Below are 26,156 nucleotides of genomic sequence, written 5' to 3' on the forward strand. Positions count from 1 at the left end.
AGGATTACGAGTCTTTTATGAATGAATGTTTAGTCGCCTGTTGCTGGGGGGGAGGGGAGGGGGGGAAGGGGGGCTCTGACGTCACGCTCTATTAAACAAACCTGGTCACGACGCAGAGCGGGCACGCGCCCCTCCCACCTCCGCTGCGTTTATAACGGGACCGTTTCGGCCGGAGACTGACCACTTTTGTTGTGCGGGTTGTTGCGGTAAATAAAGTCTGTAAATCTGAGAGAGAGCGACAGACAAAAGAGATGTACTGGGACACCATCATCAAACCCGGAGACAGCAAAGACTCGAAAATAAAGGTAGGTTGAATTTTGATTTGGCATTTTCACAGAATACAGAAAACCATGTGATTCCTTCACAACATCCAGCCTATAGTCAAAGTCATCTCTACTGATGCCACTGAATCAGGGGAAATATAGCAGGGTTTTGGTTGGCTCTGGCAATCAGAAAAGTAATTATTGATAAGGAAAATAACTTAAGCTGTTTCATCTTTTCGTTGCAAAATAATATGAATTGCACAGCTTTTCATGTTTGCCCCTACGATGTCATTGTTGCCTCCGCCTCTAAATATTGATCAACAATGAGAGTTGGGTGAAACTGCAATGACGATGAAAAGTTTGTAATCACGACTCTTTCAACACAGATGGAGGTTTGTCAGACTGGATGTTACACAGAGGACTTCAGGACACAGGAAGTGCCAGCTGGCTTTGACTTTGCATCTTATGGTGAGTTTAGAGAATCACTTGACAGACTGAAGTTAAACCTCATGACTTTTTCCCCCCCGGTGATGGTACAAGGTTTAAACTCTCAGCGATGAGCTGCCCAGACAGATATACGACAACAGAGGTGTTGTTTTTGTTGTATTTTTTGTACGTCTGTGCGATCTGTTTCCTCTGAACCTGAGCAGCTGAAGGACAGAGGAAATATTTGCACAAACTGTATCATCACATCTGCCAGAGCTTTCTCAATGAGACCTTGACACCCGGGGGATGGGGAGGGGGGCTCTCACTCAAACTATAATAATGGGGGTGCTGCTGTGAATGCATGTGTGCGTGTGTGTGTGTGTGTGTGTGTGTGTGTGAGTGTGAATAATGCTTGAATGGGCTGAGGTAGGCAAAGACAGAGAGAAACAGGGGTGGTCAGGTTAAAGACACTCCCATCTCTGTCTTCCCTAATCCTTTCCTCCAGACTTCCTCCTCCAACAGATTTAGAGCCCCCCCCCCCCTCTCCACTCCCCATCCCTCCATCACTACTCTGTCACACTCCCTCCGCTGGCGTTTCCTCCTCTCTCTTCCTCCCCCTCCCTCCCTTGTTTCCTCCAAGCTGCCTCCATCAATTGAGCTGAAAAAACCTGAGGTGCATGGGCTTGAGTGCCTGGTGCTGATTCGACAGTAAACAAATGGCTTTCTCTTGTATCAACATCCACCGTCAAGATAAAAACTTACAATTTCACCCCATCTTTCCTCTCTTAATGCCTTTTTTTGCTTGGTTGAGCTGTAATTAACCCTCTGCTTAAAGGGCCTTGCCAATTATTTAGTATTTTTAGATTAATTTCCTACCTTTTTAAGGCAGCCTCTGGTTTCAGTTTAGGTCAGCATGGTAAGAAAACCAACTTGCAGAGACTTGAAATGACATGCTGTAGGTAGTTGCTTTTATTGTTTGTCAAGGTTAAGCTATCGTAATGTCATAATTCAGCTGTGAACAGCAGCTGGTTAGAAAGGTCTCCCTTGATGGTGCATTCAATGTTGTTCCTCAAAATCTCGGCTGCCTAAATGGACTCGGTTGTAATGAAATCAAACTATGAAGACAAATGGTAAACAAACATGGACATCCTGAAAAAGATAATGTACATTTGTTTAATTAAAAAGAATGCTGTGCACCAGTGGACTCTCATGTCTGACTTTCCCCTTGGCACTTAAATGCATCAAAATAGGGCCTCCTCACAGCTCTTCTACTGCATGAAACATGCACCAAAAATAATGAAAGGACAGGTGGATACGTGTTCAATGCCATGTATTACTTATTTAAAGCAAATGTCAAGTCTCTGCAAGTGTTTAGATAAATGGAAACCGACAGCTGCCCAGTAGAGATGAAATCAATAAAAAAAAATGCTTTGGAAAATGTAAAGTATGTTGGATAAAACCATAGGTGTGGTCCCTTTTACAAGCTCTATCCTGCCTTCATCATCATTTACTGACTCCATCTGTCTGTATTGTGTTTAACCTCCAGACTACCCTGGTGAAGACCTGTCTTTTCTGTTAGACAGTAAAGCACCCGGACAACAGCAGTACGTCGCAGAAAGCAGCTACCCAGAGCCACCAAAAGCTTCGCACCCATACGACACCAAAGGTGAAACCTTAAAACACAAAAACACACAGCCTTATGGTTGCTAATATGAGTCACATGTTGGTGTTTTTGTCTTATCTCACTTTTTATTTTGCTGTTTTCTTCCCCCAGTGAGCACCAGCGACACAGCCCTCTTCAACCTGGACTCATACCAGGAGTTTAACTGGTGGGCTTCATATCCACATGGTGAGCCTCTGACTCTGTAGTCTTACTCATACTCTATGTAAAATACCTTTTTTGGAAATGTCTTTTTGTGACTAATTTTCTTTTTGGTTAGCAGATGGGCTGACAGTAGACCAGTCACAAACTGGATACCAGGAGTCTCCACAGACATACCAGAGCCTGGTGCCCCAGAATGGACAGTTCAGTCCGGCCATGGAGGGCAGCCACAGCCCCTTTCTACCTGGGAAAGGATCTAATACATTACAAAGTAAGACATTTCACCTATGAATATAAAAAAAAACACCCTCCCAGTGGTCTAATTTTGCATTTCAGTGTGTAATTCTCCTCTTTGTTCCAGGTGAGACGGATCAGAGCTACTCGTGTCACTCGGCTGAACTGTACGACTCTGACGGACAGAGGCAGTCGTCGTCCTTCTGGCCTGAATACTCCTCTCCCAGCTTCACTGCCCCCCTACCACACCCGCCTCCGGCCTCCTGCCCCTCACACCACGGCCCTCACTCCTCAGAGCAGTACTGCCTCCGTGTGGCCAAACGCAAAAACACACACCCCCAGAGGCCAGACAGGGAGGGCCAGATGCCAGGAATGTCAGCTTATCCAGGTTAGAATTTGATTTTTTATCTCCTCTGAGCTGCTCTTTAACTCTGAGATGAGAAAACTCTACATGACTTATAAAAACGTATTAAATTATTTAAAAGAATGCAGGGTGGCCTAGCTAAAAATACGTTTCTCTCTGTTCCTGGAGACATTTTAGACATATAAGACGTTGACCTGATAGCCGCAAAGTGATATGTTATGTTCATACATGTTCATATCAGCCAGCATCTTGCAGGGTAATGTTGCGATCATTAAAGTGAGAGGAAAATGAGATTAGACCGATCGATACGTTGAAAAAGACACATCAGTATTTAATAATTACGTCCGTTTAGAACAATCTTTTTGCTCCTCATTAAAATGTTTGTTTGATCAAAGTAAAATTTCTGATTCTGGTTTCGTTTCTCTAAATGACTGAGTACATTTACACAAGTGCTGCACTTGCAGTTTGAGGTACTTGAACTTTACTTAAGTATTTCCATGTGATGCCACTTCGACTCGACTGCAATTCAGAGAGAAGTTGTACTTTTTACTCCGCTATGTTTATCTGACAGGTCCAGTTACAAGTTACTTTACAGATCGAGTTTTTACATACATAACATGTAAAGGTGCCGCCTTAACCAACTACAACATTAAAATGCTACTTACACATTAATGCATCAGTAATAATAATAATTGAATAATATAATATATAATAGTATATGTTTTTCTTATGTTTGCTTTTGATACTTTAAGTACATTTTGCTGATAATACTTATAGACTATACTTCTGCTTCTTTTACTTTAAGTAAAGGGTCTGAATACTTATTACAGGTTAATACAGCTGCCTTCTGTAACCAAATTAATCAATGTATTTATTCATTCACTCGCTCAGGTTCTGGTCCAATCCAGTTGTGGCAGTTTTTACTGGAGCTACTTCTGGACTCTGCCTGCCGAACCTTTATCTGCTGGACGGGAGACGGCTGGGAGTTTAAGATGTCCGACCCCACAGAGGTGAGGAAATATCCTGTTTTGGATTAGGGCGAGTACTACATGTACATTTACTCAAGTTCTGTACTTGAGTACAATTTTGAGATACTTTACTTGTGTAATTCCATTTTACTCCACTACATTTCAAAAATATTGTAATTTTCACTGTATTCAACAACTGTAATTGCATTAAAAACATGCATTGTCAAGAATTAAACCAGTGGTTTCCAACCTTTTTGGACCTCACAATAAAGCAGTGTCTAGTTTGGAGCCCCTGGTCACTTTTCAGATGTCTGAGTTACTCAGTGTTTTTCAGGTATCAACACACCCAAGTTCAACTCTTTGTGGTTTTTGTTGATCCCACAGGTGGCCAAGCGCTGGGGCCAGTGCAAGAACAAACCCAAGATGAACTACGAGAAGTTGAGCCGTGGCCTGCGTTACTACTACCACAAGAATATCATCCACAAGACGGCGGGCAAACGCTACGTCTACCGCTTTGTCTGTGACGTGCAGGGCATGCTGGGAAAGACAGCGCAGGAGGTCCTGACCAGTCTGAACGTTTTGCCTACAAACACAGAGTCGTGGCAGTGCCCTGGGGTACCGGCGGCAGCGACGTCGGAGCACAGCAGTGAAACATGGGCGTCATAGTAGGGAACAGGTGCCAGGACTCTTGGTGCTGCAGGCTGAGAGTGATCAGCACAATTTAACGGAGTACTACAGCCTACAGAGTGAACCCTGACTCCTCAAGCCCTGGCTGAACAACTGTATCCTCACGGAGGGATGTTGTCGCAGGCAGACCAGGAGCCAAGTTACAAATGCTGCATTTCAGGGAAAAAAATAACCAAAAACTCATAAATTCATCATGCGGCCAGTCTTTAAAGACAATATGTTGCTTTTTCTTCAATAATATATAATACTAAATAAAAGTCTTCCATTACCTGACCTTTAAACTTAAAGCTCCTTAACCTCAGGGCTAAAGAACTGCAGCACAGGAACTAGCTCGGGGGATTTTAAGCACTATAAATATACTTTCTGCAACATCTCCGGCCATATTTTCATGTGATGTGTTTCTAAGAAGGAATTGATTTGTAAATACTGTTTATATGATTGCTATGTAGAGTTTTGTGCATTTATATGATTATTATTTTTAAATACAAAACTCATGTCTACCTCTGTTGTTAATCAGAATAACAAACTGAGATGTTTTTCAGGCACTCACTGTGAAGGTTTTAGCCTGTGTGATGATTGTTTTGTGTAAATAAACTGTATATAAACATAGATTTGTGTGCAGAGTCTCACTCCATACAAGTTGTTTAGTACTCCACCTGGATTCTGCCTTTAATTATGGAAATATTATAATGTGTTCGGTTTTTGTTATATTGTTTTTATTGCCTAAGGTTTTTTTTTACTTTTTTTACTGTAGCTGTTATATATTTAAGTTTTATATTAGACACATTTCACATTTGATCAAGAAAAAGAATCAGATGAGACATATTTGAAAGGTGTTTTTTTTTTTTTATAGGAAAAGCTATGCCCACACTAAAGAAAAATAAATAAAAGCCTAAGAATAAACTTGAATATGAGCAATATGATTTGAAATCATTATTTTAATAGATAAGTATTGGGGCCTTGCCAGTGTATGTTATCAAATTACACAGATTATATTCGGTTACCGATAAAATCAATCAGTGCGACGCTGCTTAATGCTGTGATATTTCGCCTGAAGGATTTGTAGTTATTATAGAATCATTATCATTATTATTTGGATTATTTTAACCATTAGCATAATGTACCTATGGCTACAGGTTTTACTTCCTTATCTGATGCTGCCTTCAAGTGCTGCTCGCCAGTATGGCTATCAGAGGTTGTCTGTGAGGTAATAAAGTGGGGCAAGCACCCAGAAATGGCCGAGCCTTTTATGCAGATGTCATAAATTAAAGTTGGTCGGTTTCCAAATATTTTATGCTTTATTTTTATGTTATGTAGAGAATAAGGTCTCCAGTTCTCATCGTCCAAACATTTCCTTCTGCAATATTCTCCCATTAATAAGTCACTTGCTTCTGAGTTTGTAAAATGTTTTCCAATTTTTTTGTGTGGGACTCGAATATGGTAAAAACCTGAGGAGATCTGTAGAGATTTATGGTATGCATACATTTTATCCAGTGGACAACAACATATGCACACCATAAATGTTCATTCAATAGAGAGATTTGTTTTTGTTCTCGATACAAATATTTTTCAGATATTTCCCCAGGATAAAATGTTCAAGAAAACCCAACAAAAACCAACATTTTCTACACTGAATTGTGCTAACGTGGTGAACGGTTCTAACGATATATAACTAATATATTTTATGTAGTAAGTATGCTGAGCATTAATTAAAGATTCAATTTTCCATCAGGTGTCTCATCCAAATTTCGGGTATTATTGGAGTGTGTTAGGGGTAGGGTTAGGGTTACTATATGATTAGCCACATTTTTGGACAATTGCGTCTTTATACTGTCTGTTATAGTGCTGTAGGCCTCCCAGATGCATCTTCCTGCTTCGTTGGATGCTGGTGCGGATCATAATTTCGATTCTTTCCAGCGACGTTGAACGCCTCCTTCCTGGATGCGTCTCTGCTGTACAGCGACATAAAGGAGGGAAATTAGACCGCCTGCGATCCAAACCACAATTTCAGACCTCTCAGCAGTTTGTTGGCCAAGAAATGTCTCCCAGAACTATTAGGATGGCTTTAGCAAACACACTGGAGGACCTGACAAAGCAGAACTTTGACAAGTTCTGCCACCAACTTCTGGACCGCAGAGGCGAACCGCGGGTCAGACGCAACAGGGTGGAGAATAAAAACTTCTTAGACATCACAGATGTCCTGGTTTCAACTTTTACAGAGTCCGGAGCTCTTCAGGTGGCTGTGGAGTTGCTGAGAGAGGTGGGCTGCAGCGAGGAGGCAGAGGCACTCGGTGAGTGTCGTGTGTTTCCGCGGTTAAATGCAACATAGCAGACAGTATATCAGTAAACTGTTACTGTTGTTTGTAAACCACATAGCGTCAATTGAGGCAGTAGCCAAAAAATCCAAATTGATTTCTGCTCAGCAAAGACATACAGCAACTTCGCATTTTACTTTCATTTTTAAACTCGCATGGACCTACATGTGAATGACATTATTGATTACATAAGTAGAGCCTGGCCACTACTGGATGTTTAAGGCTGATACTGATATTTGAGACAATGTATCCGCAATATTACTTTTTTAAAATTAGGCATATACACACACAACATAACATTTTTTAAAGGAAATAGTGTAACATTTTGGTAAACATGCTTATATGCTTTCTACAGCCAGCAGCTAGGTTAGCTTAGCACAAAGACTGGAAACATGGGCAAACAGCTAGCCTGACTTTGTCCAAAGGTCCACCTACAGCACCTCCAAACCTCACTAAAAATGAAAACCTGTGGTTTTACAGGGAATTACATGCGGGACTATTTCTTGGAGTCTCCACTGGGATGCCTGACAACCTTACAGTGACCGAGCCAAAAAAAATAGCCCTGAATTTTTCTTTTTTTTTTTTTTACTTATGGATAGAGCCAGGCTAGCCTTTTCCCCCTGTTTCTAGTCTTTATGCTAAGCTAAGCTAACCGGCTGCCAGTTTATATTTACCTTACAGACTGGTATCTATCTTTCCATCTGACTCCAGGCAAATAAGTGAATAAGAGTCTTTTTCCAAATGTCATAATAACCAAATTCTACTGACATATCTATGTTATATGTGCATATCATATATACCACTACATCTGCGATAAGCTAAAATCGGCCAATATATTGTCCTGGCGTATTTATCAGTTGAACTCTCTTAATAAAAACAACATAAACATTCCTGCAGTAACAAGGTGCAAGAAACATATACATATACATATACATCCACTCACCTGAAACCTTAAAACAGTAGCAGCAGCAATATCCATACCTGATGACAGGACTTCTAATTCTAATTAATTCTTTGTCAATCATTAAGGATAAAATATCAGTCACACCTTATCTTGAACAACATTTATCACCTTTTTAGTTAAAAAAAATAAAACACCCCAGCTGCACTGCTGGTTGAGGCCCAGACTAATGTTTTTATTAAAGTGTTATTAAACTATTGTCTGTCAGTGCTATTCAACATGTATGTTTTTGCTTTTACAGTCAGAGAGACAACCGGAGCACGTTAGACATCTGGTTTTGACAGTGAGTTGACCTGAATATTTTTTCCTGTATGCACTGAAGTTGTCAATATGTAAAGAGTAGAGTTGCTTTATAAAATGTTCTTAAATGTTTTACAGCTGCAAGACCCCCAGAAGGAGCCATCGTGATGGGAAAAGGTACGCAGTGATTGATTATGCACCTTCTCAGAACATATTTCACTGCCTGTGAGTAATGTTGGCTATTACTTTCCTAATAATAATAATAAGAAAAAAATACAGTTTATATGAAAGGCTTCCCTCTAAATTGAGATACAAACAAGATCCAACTGCAAAATTATCTGTGACATCAAAGTAAATGGCTTCATGGGTCAGTATTCATGTAACATGATTGTTAGTTTGTCACATTAAAGTTATAATCCTTAAGATTTTCATTAAATCAAACCCCAATGTTTATACTAATTATGGTCTGTTTTTTTTCTGCCTCAAGCATTTGATGTATTTACATTCAGTAATTACCTCACTGTCTAGCAGTCTTGCTTGTTTATGCTGGAGTCAGTAATCCATCGTATCTTTGTTACAAATTCAAAGGTTGAATTATCAGTTGTGACATCTTCAATGTGTTTCACAAAGCAAACATCTGGATGAAGAAAACTGCAGTATAACCTAAAACCTTTCAGACTCTTAATTCCTCTAAATAAATAAATAAATCCTGATGTAAGATATAAGCTATCAACTCACATTATTCCTTAATGAGTTAATGTCATTCTCTTTCTGCTCAGGGAAACACTCGACGTATCGGCACGTGTGTGCTCTCATCCGGGGGGTGAAAATTGTTGCATCAAGAATATTGTCATACAAGAGGATTATCTGCAGAACTCCATCTGGAAGACTAAAAGAATCAGTGTTTTGTCTTTTGTCATCATAATAAACTGTCTTGGGTCGCGTCTCCTCTGTCTCTTCACCGTCTTCATTAAGTGAGTGCACTCGGCATAGTTTTAAAAGCACAACACAATATTATATCAATATTGAAACAACAGGTCAATTTCTGTAGACAAATGTATTAAGGAAATATACAGTATATGTGCTGTATATTTCCTTAATACATTTGTCTACAGAAATTGACCTTTTATTGATTAAAAAAAAAGAAGAAAAGCAGATCTTCAGTAAGATGAAGGTTTCCGTGAGCATTTAACTGTATCCAGGCTATAATTGGGCACTGACACATTCATCTGTTTATGCATTTTTACATAATCTTTTTCCAGGAGGAAGTCTGCATTGCATATGCCTGTAAAAAAAATTCTCCTTCAATAAATAGCTTTGAGTGTTCATACAGTTATCCAATAAGGCATCCTTAACAGTACGAGTTGTAATTAAAAGGGTTATCAATGTTGATAAATAATGTAGGAGTCAAGTCAAGCCAATTTTATTTATATATAAAAATCACAAATGCACAAACTTGTACAAACTGTGAAAGCCACAGGAGGACAGGCCACTGACCTCCAAAGACTAAGAAGGTTTTTGTAACTAACGGGACAGAGGGGGGACTCGTCCTCTTCCTGCTCCTTTTCTGCTTCATTCATATGGGCCTGGAGGAGGGGCAGAGGAAACTGGGGTGAGCCAGGCCATCCAAAGCATCAGAGAAAAAAACAACATGCATGCGTCACCAGATTATCTACGAGTGAATGACACTCTATTCAGTCGGCTCTCCAGCAAATCAAAACAACAATACTTAACGAGGGAATATTTAGTGTTTTATGAGAAATCTGTGACAGTTTGTGAAACATCTAGAATATTTTAAATGGAATCTAATTGTATTTGTTTATTAAGCTCCTGTGTATTAGTGTATACTAACTCATTGACACAGTGGTCAAACACCAATCACTGTAGAGTTAATGTATTTATGAAACATCATGTCATCTATAGCAACTCTATTTTTGAGAGTATATGCAGCACTCTGGTTGATGGTGTCTCAAAGCAAGCCTGCAGCAGGTATTTAGAATAAAGTGTGCAGGACAAAGAGGTCTAGTCAAAGTCAGTACAACTGAACTCGTTTCCACATACCTTGAGCCTGTGGCGGTGCTTTAGACCCGCTTCTTTCGGCCTGGTCTCTTTCTGGCTGCTGCCTTCTTTCGGTCACGCTGCAGAATGTATCTGACAGTGATGTCCATTCTGGACCCGCGGGTGCAGGTTGACTCCTTTTTCCGGAGGTAGTCGACATAGCTGTGTAGAAAGGGTAGAGTGGTGGCCTTTAATGTCTGCTAGCGTCCTAACACCAAGATCCACTGCAATTCACTAATGCTTTCTATCATACCTGATTTTGTCCGGGTCCTTCGACTCGTACAGATCCTGCAGAGTCTCTGATCGGTGCTTACCAAAGCCAACAAGGGCCTTTCCTCCTTGGCCTGACTGCCAGGCACGCTCTTTCTCTTTATCATGATGAAATTTGATTTCTCTCAACACCTCAGGATAAGCAATCGCGTATTGAGTGAAGGAATCCTTTAAATGAAAAGAAATGTGTTATTATTAAATTTTACGTGATTCATATTTATTTCAATTAAAGGTCCCATGTCATGGTCGTCCATTAGAGTAGCTTTACATGATTCACAGTTTAAAATTTATCTTATCCTGGCCCTTCATGCAGCCCCTCAGGTCACTGTCTGTCTGACATTGTGACATCACAACCATACGGAAATCCTGATGTCTCGTTTAAAGGCACAGTTTCTGAATGTGGGCTGTGTGCATTTCTCCGTGGACTGAGTGTATTGATAATTTCACAGTCTTTATATAGCACCTACAACTGCTTTATAATCAAACAAGACATGGAAATCTCACTTTGTACAATATGGGACCTTTAAATTCAAAATACTTCATTCGTCCCTCAAGTTTGCATACACAAATACACGTAAACAATTCCTTTACACACATATAAACAATCTAAAAATGCAAATGTGATAATGTAAGAAAAGAGCTGTAATACATAAGGGTTAATGGCAGTGGCCAATCCATAGTGGGCCAACAATATCCAACACCATGCAAGGGGTGGATTGTGTGCACATCCAACCCCAGTTGGATGCAGGACAAAAATCAGCAAACATACAAAAAGTGGTTGTCCGCACACTCCCCAAAAGTTTTTATTAACAGCCACTCCTTTTTCTTTTCAGTACCTTGTTGACCATCAGCGGGCTCTGAGACATTGTGTGCTCTCGCTCCATCTGGTGGCTAGCCACCAAGATGGCAGTGTACCCCACATCATTCTCCAGCAGCCATTTGAAGGTTTGACCTTTGTACTTGCCAAACTGAATCATAAACCTGCTCAGAAGGAGCCTATCATTGCTTGGGTCCCCGCCCTCAGAGAGGACGCAGGCCTCTGCTTCAGCCTTCACTTCTTCTGGCTTCTTCACAGGAGGACCTCCGCGTCCAGCAGCTCGTAAGGGCCACTGCTTGGCCGCCTGGTTCAGAGCCTCCTGTGAGGGCTTCCTCTCCAACTCCCCGGTCGAGGTCCTCGGGAAGGTAGGCTCACCTTTCTAAAGAAGATAAACAAAAATTAAAACACCAATGTGAGTATCATTTTTAACGACCAGCCACACGTTCAAGAGAATCTTTGAATTTCATTGTGTGAAGTCGAACTTACGTCCACACAGGCTTTGGTTTTTGAATCTGTGGAGAAAGAGAACAAGATGGTGAAAGGCCGATATAAGATACGGTGCGACGTAGACGCCACAAGTATCTGCTGTGCAACATGTGAACCAATTGAGTTTGATTTGCAGTTTTGATATTATTTGATACTGTGGCCAAAGGTCGCAGCATCTGCACAGATGAGCCAACCTTCACTCAAAGTTGCAGGTTGAGAAGTATGTAATTGTTCCTGATCTTAAGTGCTGGAGCTCATATATTTTTGCTTTTCAGTTCATTGTTGGATTGATTATGTTTTGGCGTTAAACCTGCAGTAACTCATGTTTTGGCCACTTGGGGGCAGCGGAAACAACACAACATCTACATGTCACAAGTTAATAATTAATTAATTCACAACATCACAGTTCTGCCGAATAACACATCCAACTCTTAAGTTTCTCTCCTCACACTTTGGAATCAGATGCGGTTTTCAGTTCCCACTCCTTCCTGCAATCCCACTCCATTAAAAGTGTGAAAATACTGTAAGAGGTTTTAGTCGAGTTCCTCGTCGTTGGGAAATCTCAGAAATCTCTGTAACTGTGCTCTGGTCCTGAGCTGCCTTCAGCCAGGAGATGTAACTTTAACTCTACAACAATGACAGAACAAAGTTTTTAATGTGTTACTTGAAAAAAAGCCCGGACGCCCCCCCCCCGCCCACCCCCCGCCATTGGCGGGATAGTGCTTTCTCACGCACAGCCTAACGCGGGTTCAGCCGACGCCAGTGTGACCTAAACATGAAATAATAGGGCATTTAAAACACTCGTTTTAGCAAAATACTTTGGTATAATTGTCTGAAATGCTTAAAATCGCCTTCAGAAATATTGAGCGATTAATCCGGGAGATCTTGCAAATGTCACACCGATCGTATGAAGGAAATGCTTCTATAATAAAAACAGGTACGACTCGAGACTCGAGACAGCAACAACATCCGAGTTCACTCACACAGTGTCGCACTCTCATCGTTGCAGTCCATCTGCCTCAGGATCTCCAGGGTCACCAGGACAGCTGTGGGCTCGGTGAATTTGGACACCAGGAGGTCTGTGATCTTCAATAAACTTTTACCCTCCACGTCGCTGAGGCTGATCCTCGGCTCTCCCCTGCGGTCTCTCAGGTGGTGACGAAATAAAATAAAGTTATCTTTACTCAGATTCTTCAGCGTGTCCACTATCGCCTGTTTGACTGTTGTGCGGGGCATTTTTAATCGGTTTTCGGCGTCTTGTTTTGTTGTATGGCGGAGACTCAGTTGTATACTTCAAATTCAGCGCCAATAAGAAAAGTGCTGCCTTCAATGTCATCGGAAACTACGAAACATGAACCGTTCGTTAAACCCCTCCCAATCACAGCAACCATAACTAGGCACTAATAGAGCCATATACTGTAGATCCACTCTTAACACACGCACAGAAGTTTCATTTTTACCTATTTACATAAGATTTCTTTTTTTGTTTTGTTTACCAAATGAACCCTGACAAAGAGGAGGATCTTGTGTAAATAAAATCATAGCTCCAAATCAGGGTTGAATTTGAATCAAACACTATTACTAAGCTTGTTAATTTCCATTACCACTAAATTATCATTTATTATGTTTTACAAAGCAAAACAACGTAGAAATTGTGCAATTACTACAAGACCACAAGAAAATCAGAAACACCAAACAGTACAGTGTCTATGTACAGGTCAGATTTGTGTAAAGTGAGCATACAGACTTACAAGTTGTGAATGCTGGAACAAATATTGTGTGGATAGTGTAATAAGTTACGCACAGTAGGTGGTTGGTGTAGTTTATATTGCCTGCTTACATTTGACCCTTGCCGCTCCCTGATTTTCACCGTAAACCAGAACTTGTTATATGTGAGGCAGGAGCTCATCCACCCCATTCAGTGAAGAGAATAGTGAGAGGAAAGAGTGGGTGTTGTGTGTTGTTTGATGTTAGTTGGCTTATTCCTCTGTGCCATAGACCTCTATTGTTGTCCAAAAACTATTAAAACCTTCCTTAATTATCATGAACACAAACCCTGAAATGTCTTTTTTAGTCAATCCCACATTCACAGTCCTGCTGCCTGAAATGTACACGAGCGCATGTGCATTAATCCGCATCTTAAAATAGTCCCCAATAGTATCCTGTAATATTTGTGCAGAGGAGTGTCAACGTGGATCTGCTGGATCGGCAGGAAGCTTTGGACGTTTGGCATCTCTTTCGGTCCGAAAGAGAAAGAGGGGCAACTCTTTTTTTCTCCTGATTTGATCGACTAATCGTTTCAGTCATTTTTCAAGCTAAAACATCAAATGTTCTCTAGTTTTACCTTCTCAAACATGAGATAAAAGTCTTAAGCTTTTGGTCTGTTGGTCAGAAAAAACAGGGAAATTGTAAATGCTATTTTTCACAATTTTTAAAATATCTTATAGACCAAACGATTAATCGAGTAAAAAGACCGGCAGATTAATCGATAAAAATAAGTAGTTTATAGGCTACTGTATGTATATACATGCGTATAGGCTGAATGTGTAGTTATGTATATATATCACTGCCAACATGTTTATACAGTATGTATATATTAATAGCTTTAGCTTTTGATTACGCCGAATGAACTGATGATACAATTTACGACATTACGAAGACAATTTATGAAGGCACCATATCCGTCTTCCTCATAAAACGCGGCGGCAGTCTATTGGGCGTCTTCCTCAGTGGGCTTACTTAGAAAAAACACCATCGAAAACCAGGACGGCAGTTTGGGATCTCTCGGTGAGAAATGCCCCCCAAAACCATAAAAAAGTCTTTAACAGACATGCTGGAGGGTCTGTCAGAAGCGGACTTTGAAAAGTTCCGCAGCCAGCTTGTGGACCGCAGGGCGGAGCCGCGGGTCAGACGCAACAAGGTGGAGGGAAAGAGCTTCTTAGTTCTCGCAGACGTCCTCGTTTCCACCTTCACCGAGGCCCGTGCTGTTGGAGTGGCTGTGGAGTTATTGAGAGATATTGGCTGCAACGACGAAGCAGACGCACTCGGTAAACATCTGGTTTGACGCAGAATGGGAACAGAAAGGTGCAGTCAGGTATTCTGCTGCAGACCGCTGGACCCTGACAGTCTGCATGCATGTAGCCGCAATTAGCGACAGAAAAGCGTATTCTTTGAGTGAAAATCATTTGAACCTGCCTGCTTTTTTTTTTTTTTTTTTTTTACTTTAACTTTTGAGCACACTTCCTGCCACGTCCTGTTTTATGTAACGTCAGCCTAGTCTAAGTCTCTACGGTGCAAAAGTACAAAGCTCCGTGGATGTGTGTGTGTGTGTGTGTTCGTCCGTTCAACGCTCGTTTCCAGCGTAATGCAGCAAAAACGGTACCGCTGTACAATCTGGTTTAACCCAAACGCCACGACTGTGGAGCCATAATCAGGTTCCGGCTACACATCTGTATAGAAGTGCAAATATAGCTCCTGTCATCATCATCAGGTATACTACTAAATAATAATAATAATAACGGACACACCCATACTGGATACGTGGATTGCAGTTAGAAAGTCTTGTTATACACAAGTAATTATGCTTAAAAACAGCTAATATTCTTCCATTGTTTGGAGTGACTCTTTGAACAACTTGAACAACCAAAATTGTACCAATCAAAAAATGTATTTGCATTATAAGCCTACCATTCATGTCGTTTACACACATCATCCCTGAGCAATTATTGTTTTATTTAATGACAGATTTGAATTCAAACGAAGCTTTCTGTGTGGATTGCCCTTTACATTCACTTGTCCTGGGGAGCTTCCTGTTTGTCAGTTGCTCCTTCCTCTCTGTGACATGAAGTCATATTTCAACGAGTGATATCACCGCTACGATTCAGAGATTAATCCTCTCCACTCTCTGCGGATGCTGTTCCAGAGTTAACGTGTCCCACATTAAAGGATAGGTTCACAATTTCCCAATGTCTTAAAACAATAGTCAATAGAAAAGGGACTGGAGCTCGCTGATTGATTTGCATAGTCAACCTAGAACAGGTGTACAATTGTTGTTGGATAAGATTTCAAATCTATTGGATAATCGATCCAAGGGTGGTAGTTATCATAGCTAAGTCCCACACCCTGTGTACTATAATTACATCTGAAACAAAAGAACACAGATATGTCTTAAAGTTACAATGATAGAAGTACAATAAGTACAACCACTGCACCCATCAGGTGTAATCAATTAGAGGAAACGTGACTCGTGTTAATGTGTCCCACACTGATCCTGTATCCTTTATCAGAATCTAACACTGTGTCTTCCTGTTTGCAGTTGAAGAGACACGTGCACAATCCTCAAAACCTGGTTCCTGTGACAGTGAGTTGTTTTCCTGTTTGTGTTATTACGCAATACATTACAGATTAGCTGTTGTAGGAAATGAGTTGCAATGTTTTTCTTGATCCAAAGTGGACTGTACTTTTGAAGTCGTCATACAGTATCTATAGCATTACAGTGTAAATGTTAATTTACAGTGCTGATTGCACATTGAATAAATGAGCTCTATAAATCATTTTTGGTTAGCAAAGACAGCCACAAACTAAGGAAATAAAAGGCTGTCAGATGTACCACCCATCTTTTCTTAAACTGGCAACCAATGGTGGCGCTTAAACAAAACCAGTTTTAAAACCAGGAAGATGAAGTTGAGGACAAATTAAGTGCAGCAGCAGAGTCTGTACCTATATTAGCCTTCACTTTTTACCATGAAAGAAGACATTTTATTTGCTGTGTGTATAGAAAAACAGTAATATACATAAACACTAGTCTAAGACCGGTCCGTTATTAAGTAATGTTTCATTTTTGATAAATTTGTTACAGCTGCAAGACCCTCAGCTGAAGCAGCCGGTGTAAATACCATGGCAGACGGTAGGTGTATAGGTAGTATGACGGCTTCTCAGTCAATGCCTTGTACTCTGCTTGTGATCAGTCACTGATCAGATTGTCTAGAAAGAATCTGACCATAACACCTACTTCCTAATTTACCGCATGGTTGGATATTTACAACAGGCCTAACTTGAGCTTGTCCTAAACACAGTTGGAGCTCACGAGTAATGAAAGAAACAGTGGCCGCTGAGAAGTGCTGCATGTGCAAGTGTTTTGCCTTCTTTCTTAGTGTTCGATGAGAAGATTGATACCACTCTCTGTGCGTTAAGAATAGAGCTTGAGCCAGGAGATGGTTAGCTTAGCATAAAGACTGGAAGCAGAGGGAAAACAGCTATCCTGGCTCTGTGCAAATTTTCAGAAGTCTGCCTACCAGCACCTCCAAAGCTCATTAATGAATTAACACATTATATCTCGTTTGTTTACTTGTTTACAAAAAACAGGAACTTTGGACAAGCTAACTGTTCTCCCGTGCTTCCAGTCTTTATGCTAAGCTACGCTAACTGTCTCCTAGCTTCGTATTTAGCGTACAGACATGTGAGTGGTACTGATCTTCTCATGTCACTCAGAAAGCCAAATTTCCCTAAATGTCATAATAAAAATTTAAGATGTGAGAGCTTGAAAATGGCATTTGGAGAAAACATCATATCAAAATGTAGACCATATTCTTTTAGATGTAGTTAAATTCCCAAATTTTTATTCTTGAAATAGTTTCATTTGCGTTTTAAAAACATCAAAATGAATACTTGATGGGTCTCTACTCCTCTTAATGTCAATGTCATGTTGGTGTTTTATTTTATCCCCATTAGCTACTGTAACAACAGTAAGTACTCACCCTGGGACACACCTGCAGTTAGAAATGCTTCAGTGAGTTTAGTACAGTCATAATTGAACTATAGAAATCACTGTTACAGAATATTAAGTCCTTTTAAATTGACTGTTTGTAATATTTGATGAATTTCAGTCATCTACACTTTGAATTATGAAAGTTATATCGTATCCTGTTGGCTTCATGTTATCTCCAAATCCAATCGGTCACTTTAGAGTCATTTTTTTCCCTCTTTCCTCAGAGAAGCACTTTGTGGATAAACATCAAGTCCAGCTCATCAAGAGAGTGAGCAACATTGCAGCCATTTTGGATGAGCTCCTCCAAAATAATGTCATCGATCAAGAGGGTTATGATAAAATCAGGGCTCAGCCTACCTCTCAGGAGAAGATGAGGGCGCTCTACTCTGGCTCCCTGAAAGCTGGTAAAGCCTGCAAAGACATCTTCTACACAATCCTTGAGGCAAATGAGCCATATCTCGTTGCTGACCTCAAGTAAATGTTGTCGTGAAATCCACTTTTAGACCAAACGTACAGTCTGCCTGAACACACAATGTTTTTTTTATACATTAGCTATCAGGAAGTATTAATGTTGATGCGATGTCTCGGTAGGAGTTTTCTACAAAACAAATGCTGTTTCCACTGCATGTTAATGCATGTTAATCATAGCTGTTGCACTGAAATTAGTTGAAATTAGTATGGAGTATTGTGTCTTCCCTGCCCTGATCAGTGAGGCTTATTTAATTGTTTAATTTTGCTGAGATGAGATTTCATGTACGGTTTAAAAACCAGATTCAGCAAATGTTTATCAAACAATTATGCAAGAAATTAATTAAGGATCTCACCAGATATGTAATGTTTTTATCCAACAAATAAGAGACAGAATGCAAGTGTTTTTAATCAAATAGTTTAATGAAAATGAAACAGAATTATCTGAAGGATACTTCTGCCAAATATGTTAAAAGATTGTTTTTATCTTGAGTTATTCCAAGAATAAGTTTACTTTTGGAGCATCATTGAAAATGTTTTTCTATTTTTAAATGGATATAAATTTGATAAAATCTACTGATTGCTGTGTGTGGTTCTTACATTTTGAGTCAGTGAATGGAGTGTCTAAAAAATAGTATATGAAGCAAGTATAATGATGTAATAGAGTTTAGAAATCACGTGGGTGCTCGTCTTTCTCATTGATCTTAACATTTATTTGTGGCTGTAAAAGTCCTTACTGATTGATGGTCAGTTGAGGTGGATGTTGCCAGTCAGTTTAAATTGATGCCTGTATTGTAACCTATTGTTGGGTGATTATTTTTCACAACTTGCTTCCTGCTTCCTTCTCAAAACCTTTTTTCACACATGACTTGGACGTACTAGTTCTGAATGTTTCCTGCAAATGTTTTAGTAACCAACAACCTCAATTTTTATGTATCCAATGCAATGTTTTATCTTCTAAAATGATGCAACAATGCATTTGCTTCGCCCACAGTTGGATGAAGAACTATGTCGCAGGTTCTCTCTGAATTGTAATTGAGGTGAAAGTGAGGAGAGGTCTGATGAATAATGTCGGTTGGGGCTGAAGACTAGAAGTTTGAAAAGGAAAAAAATTCAACTCAATTTGTCATCTGAGAAGCTATTTTGCAGTGTGTGTGTGTGTGTGTGTGTTGGGTTTGACTTTGATTTCAGGTGCAAAGTGATGTGTGTGATAGGCCGTGAAATGATGTGTTGTCTCTTTCAGGAATGTCATCTGATCTAGTGTCTATCACAAAGGAAAAATTTATTTAAAAAATATTTATGTTTGATGCAAAGTAAAGTATAAAAACACAGCAGTGCCTGAATTTAATGTATTACTGTACAGATGCACTTTTATCTTGCAGTATGTTGCACAGCTGCATAGTGCCGGCGTGCAGTGGACTGGTCTGGGCGTTGGCTGGTTTCCTTCAGACTACAGGACTGAAGGAAACTAGTTTATCTTCGACTTCGGGGAGCAGAAAGAGCCAAAGGTAGAAACGTGGCTGGATGTTAAACTTTGTTTTCAAAAGTAAACAAATACTGAAACAGACTTTGAAACTGACGAGAGGAGAGAGCTAGAGAGATCCGGTGAGTTTCATTTCTGATTCTGATTCTGATCTGATTAATTTCCACTTCCAGCATGAGTAATGAGTCTCCCTATCACCAGACAGCGGGGCGCTGCGTCACGGTCAAACTCGCTTTAATTAATGACTTTCCGCAATTATTGAACATAAGTCGACGGATTTCAAATCCAACACGTGAAGCTACAAATCGTTTTTAAAAACGGTAGTAATCTGGTTCTTTTTTTACTTTCGTTTTTACAGCTCTTCCTCTTTCGAGCTGTATGTGAGGAAGATTAATGACGTCAGTCGAGTACCGACGATACATCAGCTAGCTAACACCTTGCTAACACCTTGCTAACGTCTGAAAACAGGTTGCAAGCAGTAAAGACGTTCAAGTCTTAACTGTTAATTAACGTCAAACTAGAGGGAACGTGTGTGTGTGTGTATGTGTGTGTTTGTGTGTGTGTGTGAAAGCAAAACGGCCATGCTAGCCCAATTAGCATTAGTAGAAACTAAGCACAGTTGAGCCTGAGAGTGTCCATTTTTGAGCTCAGAAGTAGTGGTGTGCGATACTGCAAGATTTGGTATCGATCCGATACCAAGTAAATACAGGGCCAATATCGCCGATACCGATACCGCTACTTTTTAATAATTAAGGTTGATACATCATCAAATTGCTAAATCTGAATGTATTTTCATGACCATTTAAGTGTTTTTGTGATTTTTCCTTTGGATTATTAATTAGTTAAAACTCAGGACAGAATTTGGGCAAAGTTTATAGGTAAATAGAAAATACTTTATTATCATTATAAAAGTTTTTGTTCAGAAACAATAGAACAGTAACAAAACAATTTTTCTTTCTTTTCTTTTTTCCTAAATAAGCAAAGTGCACAAAATTATCACTCAAGAACAAATTAAAACAAATTCTTTTTTTGAGGTAGAGTGTTCAGAAACTACAATACAAAAATTAAATAAAATTTCTCCCTTCATTGCGCTTCTTTTCTGGATTTCTGGACTCTGCTGCTTGTGTGTGTGTACGGCTGGCCGGGCCTGGCGGCTGAGCCTGCTCGCTTATTTGCCTGGCGCCGCTGAGTCACGTGATGGTACAACATCAAAACACAAGAGGGGGGAGGAGGCGCAAAGTGTCCCTGCTCCGCGCTTGAAATCAGCGGCACTTACACAGACACAGACAGCCAGGTCGCGTCTCTGATGAAACCGCAGCAGTGCATACAGGAGAGAAACTGAAACTAAAGTATCGATCTCATTAAACTGGTATCGATCAATATCAATACCAACGTTGGTATCGATATTTGGATCGATCCGCCCACCACTACTCAGAAGCAGTAGTTAACACCTAACACCTAACATCTCCATGACAACTGAGCAAACTCTATCTGCTGATGAAGACCCAGAGAGGCGGTTGAAAGCTTAGGAAAAATTGAAATGGACCTTTTGTTAAAATGACTTAGTATAACTTTATACATTAATAGCAATGGCGAGGACGCTGTCGTTATGAGTATGACTGTGTCACCTTCAGATGTCTTAACCTCCTGATTCTGAGTATTGCCGGCATAGAAAACTGTAAGTGTATAGCTAGCTACAAGCTTATATGAGTATGCTACACATACCATTTCTTGCCATTTAGTTCTAAAATTATACCTGTCATATGCCTGTCATTACATCTGTATGTGTTAGAAATGTACTTTTCAACACAAAAACCCAGTACTTTTATTTTTGGGAGTGTATTTGTAAGGAAACATCCCCTCACGGCAATTTTTATTGGATCTATGGTGTCAACTTCTCAAATGTGACGATTTCCTGCTTTTCTCTCATTTGAGTATGAATATCTCTGGCTTTTGGACCGTTTGTTGAGAATTTTAAATGAATATAATACTTTCAATATAAGTCAAACTTTAAAAAACCCACTCAGTAATTTAACTACACTTTTCTTGCTTTTAAATGTTTTTTTGTGAAATCCTCAAAGAAATACTGAAAACTGATATTCTGAAATCTGGTGACTGTGAAGGCCATACCCTATGATTCACATTATTTTAAACCATTCAGTGACCCATTGTGTCCTGTGTGGAAGAATTCAAGTTTTTCCTTTACAGAACAAATATTGTCAGATATTTTAAATATACAACCACAGTGTCACATGTCAATAACATTAATGAAATACACAGAGATCAGTTTCCGATCATGGTAGTAGATCACACAAACAGCATACACCTCATCCCATCCTGCATACTGCATGATATGTCCTCTTTCATTTTCCAGGTAAAAACAATGGCGGCTAAGAAGATGCTTTTTGAAACATTGATGGATTTGAGTTTTGAGGAGCTTGACGAATTCAAGTCAGTAATTCAATTGGAGGAAGGTTTCCCACGCAGCTCAAAGAGCCGACTGAAAGTGGCAAACAGACAGGACATAGCGGAGCTGATGGTGGAGGTGTACGGCGAAAGGTGTGTGGAGTTGACCAACAAGGTTTTAAAGAAGATGAACAGGACTGATCTGGTGCAGAGACTGTCAGGAACCAAGGGTGAGGCAAAGACAACAGAAATGTGTGAAAATACGTATTATATATTTTATTATGTAAAAATAGGAATGTAGCTGAGGTAAAGATCAGATGTTTGAAGTTTGTGCATATTATAAAAACCAAATGAATCCAAAACCATTATTATTACTCTCTTAAGGAGATTTAAGTGTCACTTTGGGATTAAATAATTTGTATTATATCATAAAGCTTGATGTTAATATATTACTAACAGGTCTTATTTTATTTCTTTTCCCCTCAGAGAAACAGTGGCCTTCACTGATCCAGACAGTGAGTATGTCACATCAGTCTGACTGACACACAGTGCAGCTTTTATTCAGGAGTTGAAGACTCCTGAATAAATCTAAATCTGAATTGCTAAATCTGAATGTATTTTCATGACCATTTAAGTGTTTTTGTGATTTTTCCTTTGGATTATTAATTAGTTAAAACTCAGGACAGAATTTGGGCAAAGTTTATAGGTAAATAGAAAATACCTTATTATCATAATAAAAGTTTTTGTTCAGAAACAATAGAACAGTAACAAAACAATTTTTCTTTCTTTTCTTTTTTCTTAAATAAGCAAAGTGCACAAAATTATCACTCAAGAACAAATTAAAACAAATTCTTTTTTTGAGGTAGAGTGTCCAGAAACTACAATACAAAAATTAAATAAAATTTCTCCCTTCATTGCGCTTCTTTTCTGGATTTCTGGACTCTGCTGCTTGTGTGTGTGTACTGCTGGCCGGGCCTGGCGGCTGAGCCTGCTCGCTTATTTGCCTGGCGCCGCTGAGTCACGTGATGGTACAACATCAAAATACAAGAGGGGGGAGGAGGCGCAAAGTGTCCCTGCTCCGCGCTTGAAATCAGCGGCACTTACACAGACACAGACAGCCAGGTCGCGTCTCTGATGAAACCGCAGCAGTGCATACAGGAGAGAAACTGAAACTAAAGTATCGATCTCATTACACTGGTATCGATCAATATCAATACCAACGTTGGTATCGATATTATCGATATTTGGATCGATCCGCCCACCACTACTCAGAAGCAGTAGTTAACACCTAACACCTAACATCTCCATGACAACTGAGCAAACTCTATCTGCTGATGAAGACCCAGAGAGGCGGTTGAAAGCTTAGGAAAAATTGAAATGGACCTTTTGTTAAAATGACTTAGTATAACTTTATACATTAATAGCAATGGCGAGGACGCTGTCGTTATGAGTATGACTGTGTCACCTTCAGATGTCTTAACCTCCTGATTCTGAGTATTGCCGGCATAGAAAACTGTAAGTGTATAGCTAGCTACAAGCTTATATGAGTATGCTACTCATACCATTTCTTGCCATTTAGTTCTAAAATTATACCTTTCATATGCCTGTCATTACATCTGTATGTGTTAGAAATGTACTTTTCAACACAAAAACCCAGTACTTTTATTTTTGGGAGTGTATTTGTAAGGAAACATCCCCTCACGGCAATTTTTAATGGATCTATGGTGTCAACTTCTCAAATGTGACGATTTCCTGCTTTTCTCTCATTTGAGTATGAATATCTCTGGCTTTTGGACCGTTTGTTGAGAATTGTAAATGAATATAATACTTTCAATATAAGTCAAACTTTAAAAAACCCACTCAGTAATTTAACTACACTTTTCTTGCTTTTAAATGTTTTTTTGTGAAATCCTCAAAGAAATACTGAAAACTGATATTCTGAAATCTGGTGACTGTGAAGGCCATACCCTATGATTCACATCATTTTAAACATCATTCAGTGACCCATTGTGTCCTGTGTGGAAGAATTCAAGTTTTTCCTTTACAGAACAAATATTGTCAGATATTTTAAATATACAACCACAGTGTCACATGTCAATAACATTAATGAAATACACAGAGATCAGTTTCCGATCATGGTAGTAGATCACACAAACAGCATACACCTCATCCCATCCTGCATACTGCATGATATGTCCTGTTTCATTTTCCAGGTAAAAACAATGGCGGCTAAGAAGATGCTTTTTGAAACATTGACGGATTTGAGTTCTGAGGAGCTTGACGAATTCAAGTCACTAATTCAATTGAAGGAAGGTTTCCCACGCAGCTCAAAGAGCCGACTGAAAGTGGCAAACACACAGGACATAGCGGAGCTGATGGTGGAGGTGTACGGCCGAAGGTGTGTGGAGTTGACCAACAAGGTTTTAAAGAAGATGAACAGGACTGATCTGGTGCAGAGACTGTCAGGAACCAAGGGTGAGGCAAAGACAACAGAAATGTGTGAAAATACGTATTATATATTTTATTATGTAAAAATAGGAACGTAGCTGAGGTGAAGATCAGATGTTTGAAGTTTGTGCATATTATAAAAAACAAATGAATCCAAAACCATTATTATTACTCTCTTAGGAGATTTAAGTGTCACTTTGGGATTAAATAATTTGTATTATAAATGTTCATAAAGCTTGATGTTAATATATTACTAACAGGTCTTATTTTATTTCTTTTCCCCTCAGAGAAACAGTGGCCTTCACTGAGCCAGAGAGTGAGTATGTCACATCAGTCTGACCGACACACAGTGCAGCTTTTATTCAGGAGTTGAAGACCGAAATCATCTTCATCTTGAACGTTATAATTGATGATACAAATACGTTTTTTTCTTCAGTTAGTTTTCTCACAGAACTGAACTGATCAAGCTACGTAATGTACACATGAGGTCTTAACCTTAATGTTATTTATCAATAATGGTAAGACTGTGTGTTATATCTACCTCAAGTGGAAAAGAAAGTACGTTTTTCTTGATCTGTTTTTGTAACTTTGACAGAGAGAAAATTTTACAATATTAAAAAAAAAAAGTTCATTGCAGTCTTTGAAAGAGTTACACTTAGGCAGTAAAATAAAGTCATGAACCTGTTCATGAAAATAAAATATTTGTAAAAGAGTGAGTCAGTAAAAAAAAAAAAAATGGTATAATGGACAAGTATTATCAATTGTATCATTACCTTGTGTGATATGGCTGATGTACATCCACATTCCTAAAACATACCTTGATGAGATGTGATCAGAAACATCTTCAACACCTCACTGGAGACATGCCACGTGCCAGCCTGCTTCAAGGCCTCCACCATCATCCCCGTCCCCAAAAAAACAGGGCCCACAGGATTAAATGACTACAGACCCGTCGCCCTGACCTCTGTGGTCATGAAATCATTTGAACGGCTGGTTTTGTCCCACCTCAAATCCATCACTGACCCTCTGCTGGACCCCCTGCAGTTCGCCTACAAAGCCAACAGGTCTGTAGACGACACTGTCAACTTGGCCCTACACTTCATCCTCCAGCACCTGGACTCCGCAGGATCCTACGTCAGGATCCTGTTTGTGGACTTCAGCTCTGCCTTCAACACGATCGTCCCGGCTCTTCTTCAGGACAAGCTCTCCCAGCTGAACGTGCCTGACCCCACCTGCAGGGGGATCACAGATTTCCTGTCTGACAGGAAGCAGCACGTGAAGCTGGGGAAACACGTCTCAGACTCGATCAGCGCCGGCTCCCCTCCAGGCTGCGTTCTTTCTCCTCTACTCTTCTCCCTGTACACCAACAGCTGCACCTCCAGTCACCAGTCCGTCAAGCTCCTGAAGTTCGCGGACAACACCACCCTCATCGGACTCATCTCTGGAGAGGATGAGTCTGCCTACAGGTTGGAGATTGACCATCTGGTGACCTGGTGCAACAGCAACAACCTGGAGCTTAACGCTTCAAAGACAGTGGAGATGGTTGTAGACTTCAGCTCAACATCAGCTCCCTCATCAAGAAAGCCCAGCAGAGGATGTACTTCCTGAGGCAGCTGAAGAAGTTTAACCTGCCACAAACAATGCTGGTTCACTTCTACACTGCCATCATACAG

General features: G+C 39.9%; 5 protein-coding genes across 7 annotated transcripts; 4 read left to right on the plus strand and 1 right to left on the minus strand.

Moving 5' to 3' along the window:
* Positions 1 to 211: 211 nt before the first annotated feature.
* etsrp (ETS1-related protein) lies at positions 212 to 5,627 on the plus strand. Of its 3 annotated transcripts, none has more exons than XM_070912444.1 (8): positions 212 to 305; positions 650 to 731; positions 2,236 to 2,391; positions 2,464 to 2,538; positions 2,630 to 2,782; positions 2,873 to 3,133; positions 4,001 to 4,119; positions 4,462 to 5,627. In XM_070912444.1, the coding sequence occupies exons 1-8, from the start codon at positions 252 to 254 to the stop codon at positions 4,741 to 4,743; spliced, it is 1,182 nt and encodes a 393-aa protein (XP_070768545.1). In that variant the 5' UTR covers positions 212 to 251; the 3' UTR covers positions 4,744 to 5,627. The 3 variants fall into 3 exon arrangements, with proteins under 3 accessions (XP_070768545.1, XP_070768546.1, XP_070768547.1); XM_070912445.1 differs by having other exon boundaries at positions 2,236 to 2,355; XM_070912446.1 differs by having other exon boundaries at positions 2,236 to 2,355; positions 2,633 to 2,782.
* A 1,065-nt stretch (positions 5,628 to 6,692) lies between these two features.
* LOC139290422 (apoptosis-associated speck-like protein containing a CARD) lies at positions 6,693 to 9,228 on the plus strand. The gene is made up of 4 exons (XM_070912200.1): positions 6,693 to 7,024; positions 8,282 to 8,323; positions 8,419 to 8,457; positions 9,060 to 9,228. Exons 1-3 carry the CDS (start codon positions 6,803 to 6,805, stop codon positions 8,446 to 8,448), a joined length of 294 nt encoding a protein of 97 aa, XP_070768301.1. The 5' UTR covers positions 6,693 to 6,802; the 3' UTR covers positions 8,449 to 8,457; positions 9,060 to 9,228.
* Positions 9,229 to 9,687: 459 nt separating this feature from the next.
* Positions 9,688 to 13,203, minus strand: LOC139290420 (uncharacterized). Its single transcript, XM_070912198.1, has 6 exons — positions 12,895 to 13,203; positions 11,912 to 11,937; positions 11,445 to 11,804; positions 10,592 to 10,776; positions 10,342 to 10,500; positions 9,688 to 9,866 (listed from the first exon to the last, which is right to left on the minus strand). The coding sequence occupies exons 1-5, from the start codon at positions 13,145 to 13,147 to the stop codon at positions 10,362 to 10,364; spliced, it is 963 nt and encodes a 320-aa protein (XP_070768299.1). The 5' UTR covers positions 13,148 to 13,203; the 3' UTR covers positions 9,688 to 9,866; positions 10,342 to 10,361.
* A 1,407-nt stretch (positions 13,204 to 14,610) lies between these two features.
* LOC139290421 (apoptosis-associated speck-like protein containing a CARD) lies at positions 14,611 to 18,684 on the plus strand. Its single transcript, XM_070912199.1, has 4 exons — positions 14,611 to 14,958; positions 16,227 to 16,271; positions 16,770 to 16,817; positions 17,903 to 18,684. Exons 1-4 carry the CDS (start codon positions 14,706 to 14,708, stop codon positions 18,154 to 18,156), a joined length of 600 nt encoding a protein of 199 aa, XP_070768300.1. The 5' UTR covers positions 14,611 to 14,705; the 3' UTR covers positions 18,157 to 18,684.
* Positions 18,685 to 19,613: 929 nt separating this feature from the next.
* LOC139290795 (uncharacterized) lies at positions 19,614 to 25,154 on the plus strand. Its single transcript, XM_070912658.1, has 5 exons — positions 19,614 to 19,751; positions 22,004 to 22,265; positions 22,522 to 22,550; positions 24,249 to 24,510; positions 24,771 to 25,154. The coding sequence occupies exons 2-5, from the start codon at positions 22,013 to 22,015 to the stop codon at positions 24,854 to 24,856; spliced, it is 630 nt and encodes a 209-aa protein (XP_070768759.1). The 5' UTR covers positions 19,614 to 19,751; positions 22,004 to 22,012; the 3' UTR covers positions 24,857 to 25,154.
* The last annotated feature ends 1,002 nt before the right edge of the window (positions 25,155 to 26,156 follow it).

Source organism: Enoplosus armatus, chromosome 9 (genome assembly GCF_043641665.1).
Source record: "Enoplosus armatus isolate fEnoArm2 chromosome 9, fEnoArm2.hap1, whole genome shotgun sequence".
In the NCBI taxonomy this organism is placed as follows: Eukaryota; Metazoa; Chordata; class Actinopteri; order Centrarchiformes; family Enoplosidae; genus Enoplosus; species Enoplosus armatus.

Bases quoted from the DNA above. Each gene is read 5' to 3' on its own strand.
- etsrp (XM_070912444.1), top strand. From the start codon at position 252: ATGTACTGGGACACCATCATCAAACCCGGAGACAGCAAAGACTCGAAA. The intron at 732-2,235 runs GTGAGTTTAGAG...TTTAACCTCCAG, and splicing joins CTTTGACTTTGCATCTTATG to ACTACCCTGGTGAAGACCTG. The intron at 2,783-2,872 runs GTAAGACATTTC...TCTTTGTTCCAG, and splicing joins AGGATCTAATACATTACAAA to GTGAGACGGATCAGAGCTAC.
- LOC139290422 (XM_070912200.1), top strand. From the start codon at position 6,803: ATGTCTCCCAGAACTATTAGGATGGCTTTAGCAAACACACTGGAGGAC. The intron at 7,025-8,281 runs GTGGGCTGCAGC...TTGCTTTTACAG, and splicing joins CTGTGGAGTTGCTGAGAGAG to TCAGAGAGACAACCGGAGCA. The intron at 8,324-8,418 runs GTGAGTTGACCT...AATGTTTTACAG, and splicing joins TTAGACATCTGGTTTTGACA to CTGCAAGACCCCCAGAAGGA.
- LOC139290420 (XM_070912198.1), bottom strand. From the start codon at position 13,147: ATGCCCCGCACAACAGTCAAACAGGCGATAGTGGACACGCTGAAGAAT. The intron at 11,805-11,911 runs GTAAGTTCGACT...TATCTTCTTTAG, and splicing joins AAACCAAAGCCTGTGTGGAC to AAAGGTGAGCCTACCTTCCC. The intron at 10,777-11,444 runs GTACTGAAAAGA...TTTCATTTAAAG, and splicing joins GCCCGCTGATGGTCAACAAG to GATTCCTTCACTCAATACGC.
- LOC139290421 (XM_070912199.1), top strand. From the start codon at position 14,706: ATGCCCCCCAAAACCATAAAAAAGTCTTTAACAGACATGCTGGAGGGT. The intron at 14,959-16,226 runs GTAAACATCTGG...TCCTGTTTGCAG, and splicing joins CGACGAAGCAGACGCACTCG to TTGAAGAGACACGTGCACAA. The intron at 16,272-16,769 runs GTGAGTTGTTTT...AATTTGTTACAG, and splicing joins AAAACCTGGTTCCTGTGACA to CTGCAAGACCCTCAGCTGAA.
- LOC139290795 (XM_070912658.1), top strand. From the start codon at position 22,013: ATGGCGGCTAAGAAGATGCTTTTTGAAACATTGATGGATTTGAGTTTT. The intron at 22,551-24,248 runs GTGAGTATGTCA...TTCATTTTCCAG, and splicing joins GGCCTTCACTGATCCAGACA to GTAAAAACAATGGCGGCTAA. The intron at 24,511-24,770 runs GTGAGGCAAAGA...TTTTCCCCTCAG, and splicing joins GAGACTGTCAGGAACCAAGG to AGAAACAGTGGCCTTCACTG.